The 12,959-nt window shown below is 34.4% G+C and overlaps 1 protein-coding gene across 1 annotated transcript in view; it reads right to left on the reverse strand.

The window, feature by feature from the left end:
* LOC109362603 (F-box/LRR-repeat protein At3g58900-like) overlaps positions 6,056-12,959 on the reverse strand; it is a 12,968-nt gene continuing 6,064 nt past the window's right edge. The window contains exons 2-4 of the mRNA XM_019608515.1: positions 7,274-7,902; positions 6,855-7,020; positions 6,056-6,370 (exon numbers count right to left, since the gene is read on the reverse strand). Coding sequence (XP_019464060.1) covers positions 6,342-6,370; positions 6,855-7,020; positions 7,274-7,902 — 824 coding nt within the window. The 3' untranslated portion in view covers positions 6,056-6,341. The remainder of the gene's footprint in view (positions 6,371-6,854; positions 7,021-7,273; positions 7,903-12,959) is intronic.

Genomic DNA, 12,959 nt, shown 5'->3' on the forward strand with positions numbered 1-12,959 from the left:
CAATCGTGATAATTATTATTATTAATATCATTATTGATAACAAAAATAAAACAACTATACAAGAAAGTAATGAAAATGACATACCTCTCATTGATTCCAACAACAATGAAATGCTGCAACACGAAAAATGGTGCAAAAAAGGTTAACCAATGCAAACATACATATAGTGGAGGTAGGGACTCTGTGTAGCACAGACTCAAAGACCTGAAGCTTCTCTATAATGTATACTAATGTAATTGTAATTCATCTTTAGTTTCTTTGTACTTTTTTCTCATTTTTTGGGTGGTGTTCTTGTGTATGAGAGATCTTGAATTATTGTGGATTTCTTGGATTTTTGTTGGATGATTATGGATACTTTTGGATGTTGAGTGTTTGAATTATTTTTTTGGTTATTGTGTACATGAGATTTTGAGGTTGTTGTGGATGAGATATTTTGAGGTTGTTGTAGATGAGAGATTTTATGTATAGAAGATGATGTTTAGGGGATTGTGGATCTATTAGGAAATAAAAAAATGGTATGAACATTTTTTGGATTTTTTCTCAACTGTGTATCCTCTTTTTGTTTGGTGAATGGGGCATTCTATTTATAGGCTATATATTTTAGAACATGTTCAAATCAAATGCAATCTCCTAATTAATTCAAATGAAATAATAAATGGAAACCTTATTTTTTTTGTTTAAAAGAATTTCAAGATTTGATTTCATCATTATGACACAATAATTCAAAGTTTAAAAATAATCAATAATTAAAATTTTGAATTTACAATATTTTGGTTTTGGGACTCTTAAAAATGTTATTTTTGATTAGAAAATACCCAAAGAATTTTTCTTAAAAAGTCTAAAATTATTTTAACCCTCATGAGTATAGAAATATTACTTTTGACTCCAAAATACTTAAAAGTGACTCAAAACATATTGATTTGGGTTCAATCAACAAAATAACTCTTAAAAGCATCATTTTATTTTTGTAGAGTCATAAAAATATATATTTGTTCTTCTTATTTTGATAATATAAATGAAATTAATGGTATTTCTCATTATGAGAATTTTCTATAATTGATTCTAACTAATAAGTGACCATTAAGTCACTCAAAACCCATTTTTTTATTTTTCTTTTAATAAAATGCATTGAATATAGGCTATTGTGAAGTTTTTGATCATCAACTAATATACCTTTCAATGTTCTCTTTTTTATTTTTGGAAACAAATTATTGGGCGGGAATTGAAATAAAACTCATTAAATGTTAATGGATTCAATTAAAACCATTTTTGAAATTCAACTTAGATTCAATTTTATGCGTTGGACCATTAAACCCCTTAAACATTAAAAACAATTTTTTGTTATAATATTTTTGAAAAGGTATTTTGGGCCGGACAAAATTTGGTATTCATAGGGTTTATACCTTTTATATTATCCAATGTGTATCATATTACCTTCCTGTGCATTCTCAAGACCTTAGCAATTTTTCAGTTTCCAGTTTATTTAATTTAGCATTAACAACAACTGAATAAGATGAATTAGGTCCAAGAAATTCGTACCTGAAGATGGAGGGGGTGTTATTAATTCAACTTTAGGTGTTTTCCCCTCCTCCCAATCTTCAGATTTGGGCATTACCTTCAAGGTCTCATCTTGCGGGTTGTGAGGAAGTGTTGAGCTTGCATTCAGAAATTCAATAACCTCAACCACTTCTTCATCAATGTCTGAAATGTCACCATCTACTATGCATCTCTCTAAGGGATCCTTAGATTGCACTCTAGTTGCTTCCTCAACCCTGAAACATGAATCCTCAAGAGAAGGTTGTTTAATAGATTTAGCAATATCAAATTCAACTTTTTCATTCCCCATGCTTAGGAAAGTTTTTCATTCTTTACATCAATTATAGCAACACAAGTAGCCAAAAATGGTCTACCTAATATGATTGGGATTTGTGAATCCTCTTCCATCTCTAGTATTACAAAATCAGCTGGAATGAAAAATTTCTCAACTTTGATAGGAACATCCTCCAAGATGGCTATAGAGAATTTAACTGACCTATCTGCTAATTGAAGTGATATAGTAGTGGGTTTTAGTTCACTCACTTCCAACTTTTTTCACACAGATAAGGGCATGAGACTCACACTTGTCCCTAAGTCACATAAGGCGTGATCAAAACTAGTATTTCCAATTAAACATGTGATAGAAAAACTACCAGGATCTTTTAATTTATGAGGTAATTTATTTTGAATTAAAACACTACACCCTTCAGTTAAAGTGATTGTTTCATAATCCTCTAGTCTTCTTTTTTTATATAAAATATCCTTAAGAAATTTTGTGTATGCAGACATCTCCTAGAGTGCTTCGGTGAAGGGTAAGCTAAGATAAAATTTCTTAAGAATGTCCAAAAATTTCCCAAATTTATTTTCTAATTTTGCCTTTACTAATCTTTGGGGAAAGGAATTGGTGGTACATATGATGGTGGAGCTACATACTTAGACATATTTTCAAAATTTTGCTCCCTTTCAGGGGGTTGTGTCTCAGTATGTTCATCTTCCATTTGTGCATTTTTCCTAATTTGAGGAATATAACTTCATTTCCACTCCTTAATTTGATAGCTTTACAATGTTCATTATTTGGATTTTTTCTATCTGTCATGGGAACATCCCTATTTGTCTATTAGGATTACTAGCTTGTTGGGAAATTTGTGTTTCCAGCATTTTACGATGGATGGTCAGGGTTTCTATTTTAGAATTCAAGTCATTGAGCATGTTTTAAAAACTTTTATTAATCATCACTTGATCTTCATGAAATTTATTTTGGTTAGCAAACAACTTTTCCTAACCTTCCATTAATGTTTTAAGAGTAGGATCAATAGGAGAAGATTGTACATGTGGAAACCTTGTTGGAGGTTTCCTATTACTTGATTCATCTTGGTATTGATGATTCAAAGTATTGTTGCTCCTCCAAGAAAGGTTGGGATTGTTCTGCCTGTATGGTGGGTTGAATAGTTGCCCGCTCCTCTCCTTGTAGTCATAGTAGTTGCATGATTCAGGTTGTTCATTAGTCAATGCTCCATGTTCAGGTTCAGTGAAGTGTTTGTATTCAGACCACTCATGTCCTTTTGCTCCACACCCCCACATGTTGCAGTAGACCCAATAGCATTAGCATGATACTTTTCTAGCTTTCCAAATCTTTGAGAAAGGTTCTCCAGCGTGGAAATTACCTTCTCCATCTGATTGCCTGAATATTGTGCACCAGAGTCTCTTCTTGGATGGTGTCTCCTCTCATTCGCCCATTGGTGATGATTATAAACCACACTCTCTATGATCTTTGAAGTAACATCAATTCCTTTGCACATAAAGGCACCACCTGCTGAAGAGTCCAATAGTTGTTGTGATGGAAATTCTAGCCCACTATAGAAGTTCTCAACAAACATCCAAGGTGGAATACCATGATAAGGGCAAGCTTCAGTCAACTCATTTAATCTTTCCAAAGCTTCAGCAATTGACTCCCCGTCCCTTTGACTGAAGTTCTGGATGAGGTGCCTATAGTGCACAGTTTTGGAAGGAGGAAAGTATTTGTTGAGAAAAGCCTCCTCTAAAGTTCGCTATGTTGCTTGAATTTCAGCATTTTGATTCCTTAGCCACGTCTTAGCTCTGTCTCTTAGGGAATATGGAAACATGTGGAGACGAATAGCATCTTTAGAAGCCCCATGAATCCTCACTGTCTCACAGAATTCCAAGAAATGATCAATATGGGCATTAGGATCTTCATGAGCTCCACCTCCAAATTGGTTTTGCATCACCATTTGGATCAGAGCAGATGGCAAAGAAAAGTTCTCTGCCTCAATAGCTGGGCGAATTATTCTAGGACGTGAACTACGAGCATTAGGGGCTGCATAGTCGCGAAGTGGTTTTTCATCTCGTTTAGCCATGGTTTATACACGCACACGTCTTTCTCTTTGTTGCCTTCTTCTTCTACGAAAAGTTCTTTCTGACTCTGAATAGTAATTTGAACTTTGCAAAAACCAAATTTGCAACCTGCAGAGGTACCAAGAAAAAGGAAAACGCGTAATACACTAGAGTAAAGTAATGAATTAGTTGAGAATTAAAGAAATTTTGACACAGTCCCTGACAACGGCGCCAAAAACTTGATAGGGCAAATCGCAAGTACACGATTATGTCGTCAAGTAGTAAAATATTGATCACACGAGGACTGGAAAACTCCTTTAATTATAACAATTGATTTATACTTAACTCAAATAAGGAATAAAATTGAATTTAGAACAATTGCCAAGAATAATTATGAAAATAATCAAAAGGGATTGAAATCTAATTTAGGAAGAGTTCCCAGGATAAGGGTTACCATCTCTATACTCGCAAATCATTGTTTTGCTCCTTTTGATGAACTTTAAGTTGTGATGGTGAATTGCTCTTTGATATGTGTCATCCTCTCTCGAGCTCTGACACGTGTACTCAATTGAAGTCACATCTACTCTCGTGGTACGATTATCAATCAAATCATTTACTTGGATCTTTCTATCCAATCGCTTTGTAGCCACCCAAAGTGAATTCCATAAACCTCCTAGAATCCTAATAATACTCTCGTGAATTAGGATTCTAGTTTGAATAATTGAATGGTCGGATAGTTGGGTACACCTCTTGGTCCTTCCCCAATGTATCTAAGAGGTGTAATTTGTTGACCAGACAACTCACACAAACAAAACTCAGTTTAATGATTCAAATCACAACACTCAATGTATTAGAAGTAAGAACAAGTATTTAATGAATATATAAGGGCATAGTCCCAATCAGGGGCGGAACTTATTAAGGGCAGGTGGGGGCAACTGCCCCCCTGATATTGTTTTTTTAATTTTTTTCAAATATATTTTTTTACTTTATATAATTTTATGTAGTCCTTCTAAAATTTATAGATAATAGATCAAGTTATTTTATAAGTGTAGATATTGATATTGCTTATAAATACTATTATTTTATAATAATTTTACACATATGAAATAGATTATGGGATCACAAATTATCTTTGTCAAACTTTGTTGCAAAAGTCTTAAGATTCTATGAATTTTTATAAATCACTTAATATTGATAACATGTATTTTGTGCAAAAATCTATCCTAATGATTTCAATGAAAAGGGAAAATTAACTTTCGATGTCAATTCCAATATTTTATTGTTGACATCATTAGTCATTCTTGTGTGAAAAACTCTCAACAATCTCTAAATTAAGTGCAACTTTTACAATATGGGGAAAGTGAAAGCATAGTATTTGCTTAATTGAGTTATTCTAAATTATTATAGTTTAACTACTATAGAAATATCATTTTTAACAACCAAGATAACCAAACAAAATCGTGTAGTAAGATAGAAGATGATTTTTTTACTGACGAAGAAAATAGCTGAAATTTTAGCTATAATTCAATAATCGATGGGTTTAAGTCTTTAAAAAAATGAAGAGCTATCACGTTAAATTAATATACATTTTTCTTTAATGTTTTTAATTGTTAATTATTATTATTTAAAATTAATATGTAATTTTGAAACATTAAAACAATTATATATTTATTTATATTTTTTGTTACTCTATTAATCATCTTAATTATAAATTGTTATCAAACATTATTGCCCCTCCTGAACTTTATGTCAAGATCCGCCACTGGTCCCAATCCTAGAAACAAATGGAATTACTCACTCATGATGTAGAAGAGAGTCCCAAATTCTAAATTAGAGAATTGTAAAGTAAAGAATGTAAAATCCTTAAGGGAGAACCCTTATTTATCCTAATTACAAAATATTAGGCTAAACACAACAAAAACAAATCTAAAAAATTGGAATATAATATAACATTTATGACTTCTTTTGGGTGGATGAATTTATGTAGATATCAGCCACAACAATAGGGCAAAGCCTAATTGCATCCATGCATATTACCTGTCATGTTTATGGTAATATATCACATACTCACCTAAAAAACAATATTAACGTAGATTTATCAGCACCTAACTGATTGTTGAGAATCAATATAAATGAATACATATTAAATAAACTTTACTTATCCTCATTAAAAAGAAACCGATTTAATAATCATTCTATATGTATTAAGATATTTACAGCATAAGGAAGCCGAAAAGGCTCCACTAATAGGCTATCAACCACAAAATATCCTATAACAAAATTACAAAATGACTATCGGTAACAAAATATAATGCCAAAATAAAGAAAACATGTCAGTAACACACCTTCACTGACTTTCCCTTGAAGAAAACATGACTTCTTTGTTAAGAACCAGAAAAAACATCTATTAATCCCAAAAAGGATATAACCTCAGAAATTAGCTGAATCCTTCTTCAACCAGATTGCTTAGCAGTATATGAACCTGTAATTGAAAGCAGAATAAAGGATTTGTAAACTGATTTCAACAAGGACATAATAGACTATACCATAACTTGCTCTCTGCATGCATTTTGGAAAACAAAATTCTAGCATATGATCAATATTTGACAATCAAAAGGGCTAAACTACAATAGCAAGTGCAACATAATGCACTTTGACTTAGAAAATAGTGAATTTGGAATAACAAAACAGGATTGAAATGTGCCTTCTCATTTCTCAGCCCTCGGTTTGATTATTGAAAGTTGAGCTGAATTTCACACCTAATTTATGAAGCGCAACATGCATAACACAGATATCGTAAGCACATAAATGCTAAGTGCTATCTAGATTTTTAAGCATGTATGTTGAGGCTTGGACATTTACCATCAGTGATACATAAATGCTAAGTGCTATCCATATTTTTAAACATGTATGTTGAGGCTTGAGCATTTACTATCAGTGATAAAAGAATACCATAAAAGTTATACCTTGTCTTCGATAGCAGGTAAAACCAGGAGATCCGCGAAGTAAGTATGCCATGACATTGGTAGGTAAAGGAAAGGAGGAATATACATCCACAATGAATTTAAAAGTCTGAACTCTGGTGAAAGGAGAAAGCCGACCCATGAATAGAGCAGGGAACAAAGAGAGAACCTAGGAAACAAGAGACAGACAAGAACTAAGATTCAAGAAATTACAGGTTCCAAATCATTAGACATAAAAGTAACTTTAGACATAAAAGTAATCTAATCTTCTAATGAGAAAGCAACTTTAGACATAAAAGTAATAGCATAAAAAAGCTTCTATCCAGAAAACTTATAACAGGTATAAATTGTAATCCAATTCTACTATCTTTATCAGGCACTAAGCTTTTAACAACTATTGATTGACAAAGAAATATACATACTTTGACGACGTCGGGTGAGAGATATACAAACTTTGCACTCCCCATTGCTTCAAACAGTTCAATAAACTTCATAGACAATTTAGTGCCCTCAGTATTGTCCAATGCATTAAGTACCGCTGAACTATCCACATCAATAACCAGCTTCTCTAAAAAGTGAAGCTTGGCCTGAATGGAAAAAGCATAAAGATTCAAGGGATCATCATAGCTAAAATACCGAAGCTTCGGCGTGAAAAGCTCGATCACACACTCAGAATCAAACTCTTCATCCACCCTTAAACATGATATGCTCAACTCTGTAAGCTGAGGAGCATGAATTTTAAATTTATCAAATTTTCCATAAAATTGACAACAGTCAAATAACAGAAAACTCAATTTAGGACAACCGAGAAAAGGGTCAAGAATCTCTACGTCCCTAATCTCAAACTTGCAATCAACAAGAGACAACTTTTGCAGCGAAACAAATTCAAAGGTTGAAGTTTCAGTGGATATGTTACTGAGATTGAGCACAGTTAGGGTTCGAGAAGTGAATAATCGAGGTAGACTCTCGAGAACATAATCAGCAACGATAGTTAAATTCTGAATGTCCTTTGATGCAACATAATCGACGACGGAATCAACGGTGGGTGCACCTGTTTCTTCAAGTTCGTCACCGCTGCATTCGAACTTGAGAACATCGATTTTGGAGTCAGAATTTCTATTGGCAAGAAAATTAAGAACGAAATCTTGGAAAAGAAAATCATGATCAAAAGAAGAGCTATGCAAGTTAAGAAAAGGGAGTGAAATCCAAATATTCTTCCATCGATGAGCGAGAACACTGGTTTGAACAGCAGTTTTTGCATCAACGAAGGAAAGAATACGGTGAATGAGTTCTTCCATATTCTACTATGCATCATGTTTAGATGCTTTTTTATTTCTGCATCTATCTCTTCTTGAGTTTCTTATCGGGTTCTCTGGTATAATTTAATTTATATAGATGTTGGTTCGAATGAAAATTAATATGAATATTTTTCGAGAGGACACGTATATATTATAACTCAGGTATAGATGTTATATCTAATTATGAGAAGCAAATAAATAAAAATAATTATTTTTGTGTATATCTCTCTTTTCGATTTTCTTATCGATTCTCTGATATAATTTAATTTATATAGGTTTTGGTTCCAATGAAAATTAATTTGAATGTCTATGCATATAATTATTATGTGTTATAGGTCAAGTATAATTGTCTTATCTAATTAGGTAATGTAATAAATGATAATAATTTTTTATATCTCTCTTGTCGATTTTTTTTATCGGGTTCTCTGATATAATTTAATTTATATAGGTCTTGGTTCAAAAGGAAATTAATATAAATGTCTATGTAGATGACAATTATATGTTATAGGTTCATATCTAATTATGGTAATGTAATTAAGGAGAATAATTTTATATATATCTCTTATCGATTTTTTTATCCGGTTCTCTGGTATAATTTAATTTATATAGGTCTTTGTTCGAATGAAAATTAATATAGATATCAATGTAGAGGACATGTACATGTATCTAATTATGGTAATATCATAAATGAGAACAATTATTATTACGAGAAATAGAAACAATTATTAAAAATGTATAATCAAAATTAAAAGATATGCTAACAAATGTTGGTACAATGGCGTAATGTTTTATTAGATCCATAAGATGATTAAAAATCAAAGTTTGATTCGAACGACACTCGTTGAAAGCGACAATCATACACCTAAAAGAAATTAATTTCTTACTTATATGATGAAGAACATGTACTAAAAATATAATCAATGAATCTATTAAATTAAACTTAGAATTGTTACTCCTTGAGTTCTTATCTTCTCCCAAGATAAATCATTATGTTTAGTTGTCACGTCACATAATGTCAGATTTAATTTTGAGTCTATCTTTATTTTTCTTTTCTATTTTCTTGAATCAGTCAAAACAAATATAATATTAATATATTAATATATATACTAAATATATACAATGTGAATATTGATACAAGAGACCCATATATATGGTAAGTAGAGTATGTATGACATTTAATTAGGAAAAGTGATACAAATGAAAATACAATTATCTTTTTTAAATTGCTAAAATTAAAAGATAAATGTATACGGTTTTTATCTTTTAATGGTGATATATGCTTGCTTTTAAGTTTAATCGTCCACGCATAAATGTATAATTTTATTTTATTGTACTTGCAATTTTTATATAAAAATTATTTTAATAGACATCTAATTATTAATTTTTCTATATTTTATCTGTTAAACTTTTTATTGTTTCCGAGTCACGGAACTCATAAACCACTTTTTGAGCCGTACCGGGTGAGATTCAGCCCCGACAGGGACCCGAAATTGACTGTCTCTGAAAATCATGAAAATTTACCACTAAATTGGAAATAGAATTACAAGACTAAAACTCAACTAGAGTTTCGTCTAATTCTTTACCGAAAAATCCCAGAATTCATTTTCGAAAATATAATTAATAACAATATTAATAAAAACATATATTTTCAAGGAAGTAAAATTCCCGGTGTTACAATCCTCCCCCCGAAAAAGATTTTCGTCCTCGAAAATAGAATATGTCTCTTAAACAAAAGGTAGGGATGAAATTTATTTAGGGCTTAATCGACCTCCCACGTCGCATCTTCGCCATTCGCTTGACTCCATATGACTTTAACCAACGCGATTTCTTTCCCTCAGAGGATTTTCGCACTTCGAACACCAATTCTCTCCGGCATAGTCTCAAAATTTAGCTTATTCTTTAACAAGATCTAATCGGTTTCAAGGTATTCTTTAGGGTCACTAAACACTACTGTCTTATTAAAGCAGCTCAATATCATATTGTTCCTAGATAAATAGTCCATTCCTATAGACGAAGCTAAATTGTTGACACATCAATAGCAATAAAGGAATGGGTCGCACCCGAATCAAACAGTACAGATAAAGGAATCTCGTTAACGTTGCAGGTACCTTGAATGAGATCTTCGTTCGCCTCGACCTCTGTTCCGCTCATCGTGAACACTCTACCCTGAGCCTTGGGTCGTGCCGCCTGTACTGAGTTCAGTGCTTCCCTTTTTAGCTTTGGGCATGAAGACTTGTAGTGCCCTACCTCATTGCAATGCAAACAAGTCACACAGGTGTTACCAATGTGCCTTCCCTTGCACCTGGGACACACTGGTGTCGCAGTCTGATTGTAGTTCCCGACAGACGAACTCATCCTCCTGTTGTTGTTGTTATTGTGGTTGTTGTTGTTGTTATTGTGGCTGTTGTTGTGGTTATTGTTGTTGTTGTTGTTCCCTTGTTGGAAGTCCTTATTGTTGTATGGCTTGATATTACTCGGTTGACTCCCAGAGGATGAAGCGTAAGGTTTCTGGTTGCGGTTGAAGGATCTTCCCCTTCCAAACCCTTGTCTAGAGTGCCTCTGAGGACTGTAGGAACTTGCAGATTGTACGACACTTTCCAGTGTCGCATTCCTCGCCTCAACGCTCTCTTCATAGAGCCTGCATCTATTCACCAGAGTTGCAAAGTCTGGTATTTGTTGGTGAACGAACATCACCTTCAGGTCTTGCTTAAGTCCATCCTCGAACTTAGCACACTTAGACCTCTCATTCCCAATGTCGTTGTAATGTGGGGCATACCTCGCTAGTTCCTCGAATTTGGCAGCATACTCTCCCACAGTCAGACTCCCTTGCTGCAGACGCAGAAATTCCATTTCCTTCATGGTCTTCATATCTGCAGGAAAATACTTCTGCAAGAACTTATCCTTGAATGTGGTCCAGCTGACCACCTGGTGCTCATGCACCATCTGTCGCCCGGTGAACTCCCACCAGTTTTCAGCTTCCTTGGATAACATGTAGGTCGCGTAAGTGACCTTCTGCTCATCGGTGCACATGAGTGACCGGAAGATTTTCTCCAGCTCTTGGATCCATTCATTTGCAGCCTCAGGTGCAAATCCTCCCTCGAACTTCGGGGGTTGTCTACGACAGAACTCATCCAGACCCCTATACTGAGTCGATCCTTGACTCGATTGGGTTTTTTGTTGTTGGTTCAGCTGATGTAAGTTAGCGTTTACAGCCTGAATAGCTGCGGTCATCACCGCCATGAAATCTAGGTTCGCGGTTCCTCTTCCAGCCATCTGAATCTGTGAACATTAGACTAGGTGAGATACTCTTCCTCACCAAACTTATCCCATGGTCATACTCCCATCAAACAATCACAAAATCAATCAATCAGACAAACAACTAACAAACAAAGTGACACAATAAAGCATGTAAGGTCATGCCCAATGCCGATTAGGAAAGAGCCGCTCTGATACCATGTTGTAACGCCCCGAAAAATATACTTCTAAAAAACATTGCGGAAAAATGGGTAAAATTTTTTTTGAATTGGTGATATAAAATTGCTTCCTTTTAAAAACCTTCCTTTTCCGGGACATCACTTTAAGTAACTCGAATACGGAAAATCAACTTATCGTTATCGAATGATAACTTAACCTGATTCACAATTTCCTGAATAACACAATTCATATAAACGGTTCAGTCATCTTTAGTTCAAACAAGCTAAGTCAACAAAGGCGGAAACTACAACGCCACTAACATATACAAAATCCAAGAAAGAGACACAGCCCCCAACAAAACCAAAAAAGGGACATCGACGAATCCACAAGCTGACTCAAAAGATTCCAGGAATGTTGGACCCCTCACTCGGGTCCTCCTCCTCTTCCGAGTCAAACACGAGGTCAATCACCTTCACCGAACTCTCTACATTTACGAGTTCAATGACCTCATTCTCTTCTTCCTCTTCCTCCACTTCATTATGCCAAAACCCAGCAGCATAATTCGGAGGGGATAACATTCTCAAAATCGAAGCACCCAAACAATCTGACCACGTCCTCCGACCGTGGGAGGGTACAGCGCCATCACTCCTGACTGACGGGTACCGAAGTCCATCCTCTAGAGACCTCAGCCTCCTTGGCGGCAATGTGAAAGAAGTGTCAATGTAGGTTGAGGGTTGAGGGATCATCATCGATGACCCGTTGCACATCATGTGCAACGACAAATCACAGGGGCCTATGTATGTATATTTGTGTCCGTCACTAGCCCATTGTCCCATCGGGGACATCGTGAAGTGATAACCTCGAATGTGAGTGCTGCTTTTGGACATCTGCATAGCGAATACACACAAACAAGAACAATACAGTAGAGAAAGTAAGACATTTAATGAACATAAATTCATTGACGGCGTGGACTTACTCAGAATATCACACTCAGACATAAAATATATTTTAGCATATAATTCATCATTTATCAATGACATCATGAAGTAATACATAACTTACCATTTATTTCAACATTACCGATATATCAAATAATATAATCAATATTCTACTCATAACCATATCACATGCATAAACATAGGGATACACAACACTTGTAGCTCATATGTGGGAATTCACTTCCACAATGATAATGTATGCATGATATGTCATGATTATCCACCTTACACCAATATTCATCCAACATCCTAATCGGAAATAATCGAGAGTACAGGTCCCGTACCAAGCCGCTTTGTACGCACCCGATATATGATATCCTCGCAAGGAAGTAAAAACAGATCGATCGGTTCCCTCAGGAACAGTCCTACCCGGACCTAGGTCGTACAAACACTTTCTG

This window comes from Lupinus angustifolius, chromosome LG12, assembly GCF_001865875.1.
Source record: "Lupinus angustifolius cultivar Tanjil chromosome LG12, LupAngTanjil_v1.0, whole genome shotgun sequence".
NCBI lineage: Eukaryota > Viridiplantae > Streptophyta > Magnoliopsida > Fabales > Fabaceae > Lupinus > Lupinus angustifolius.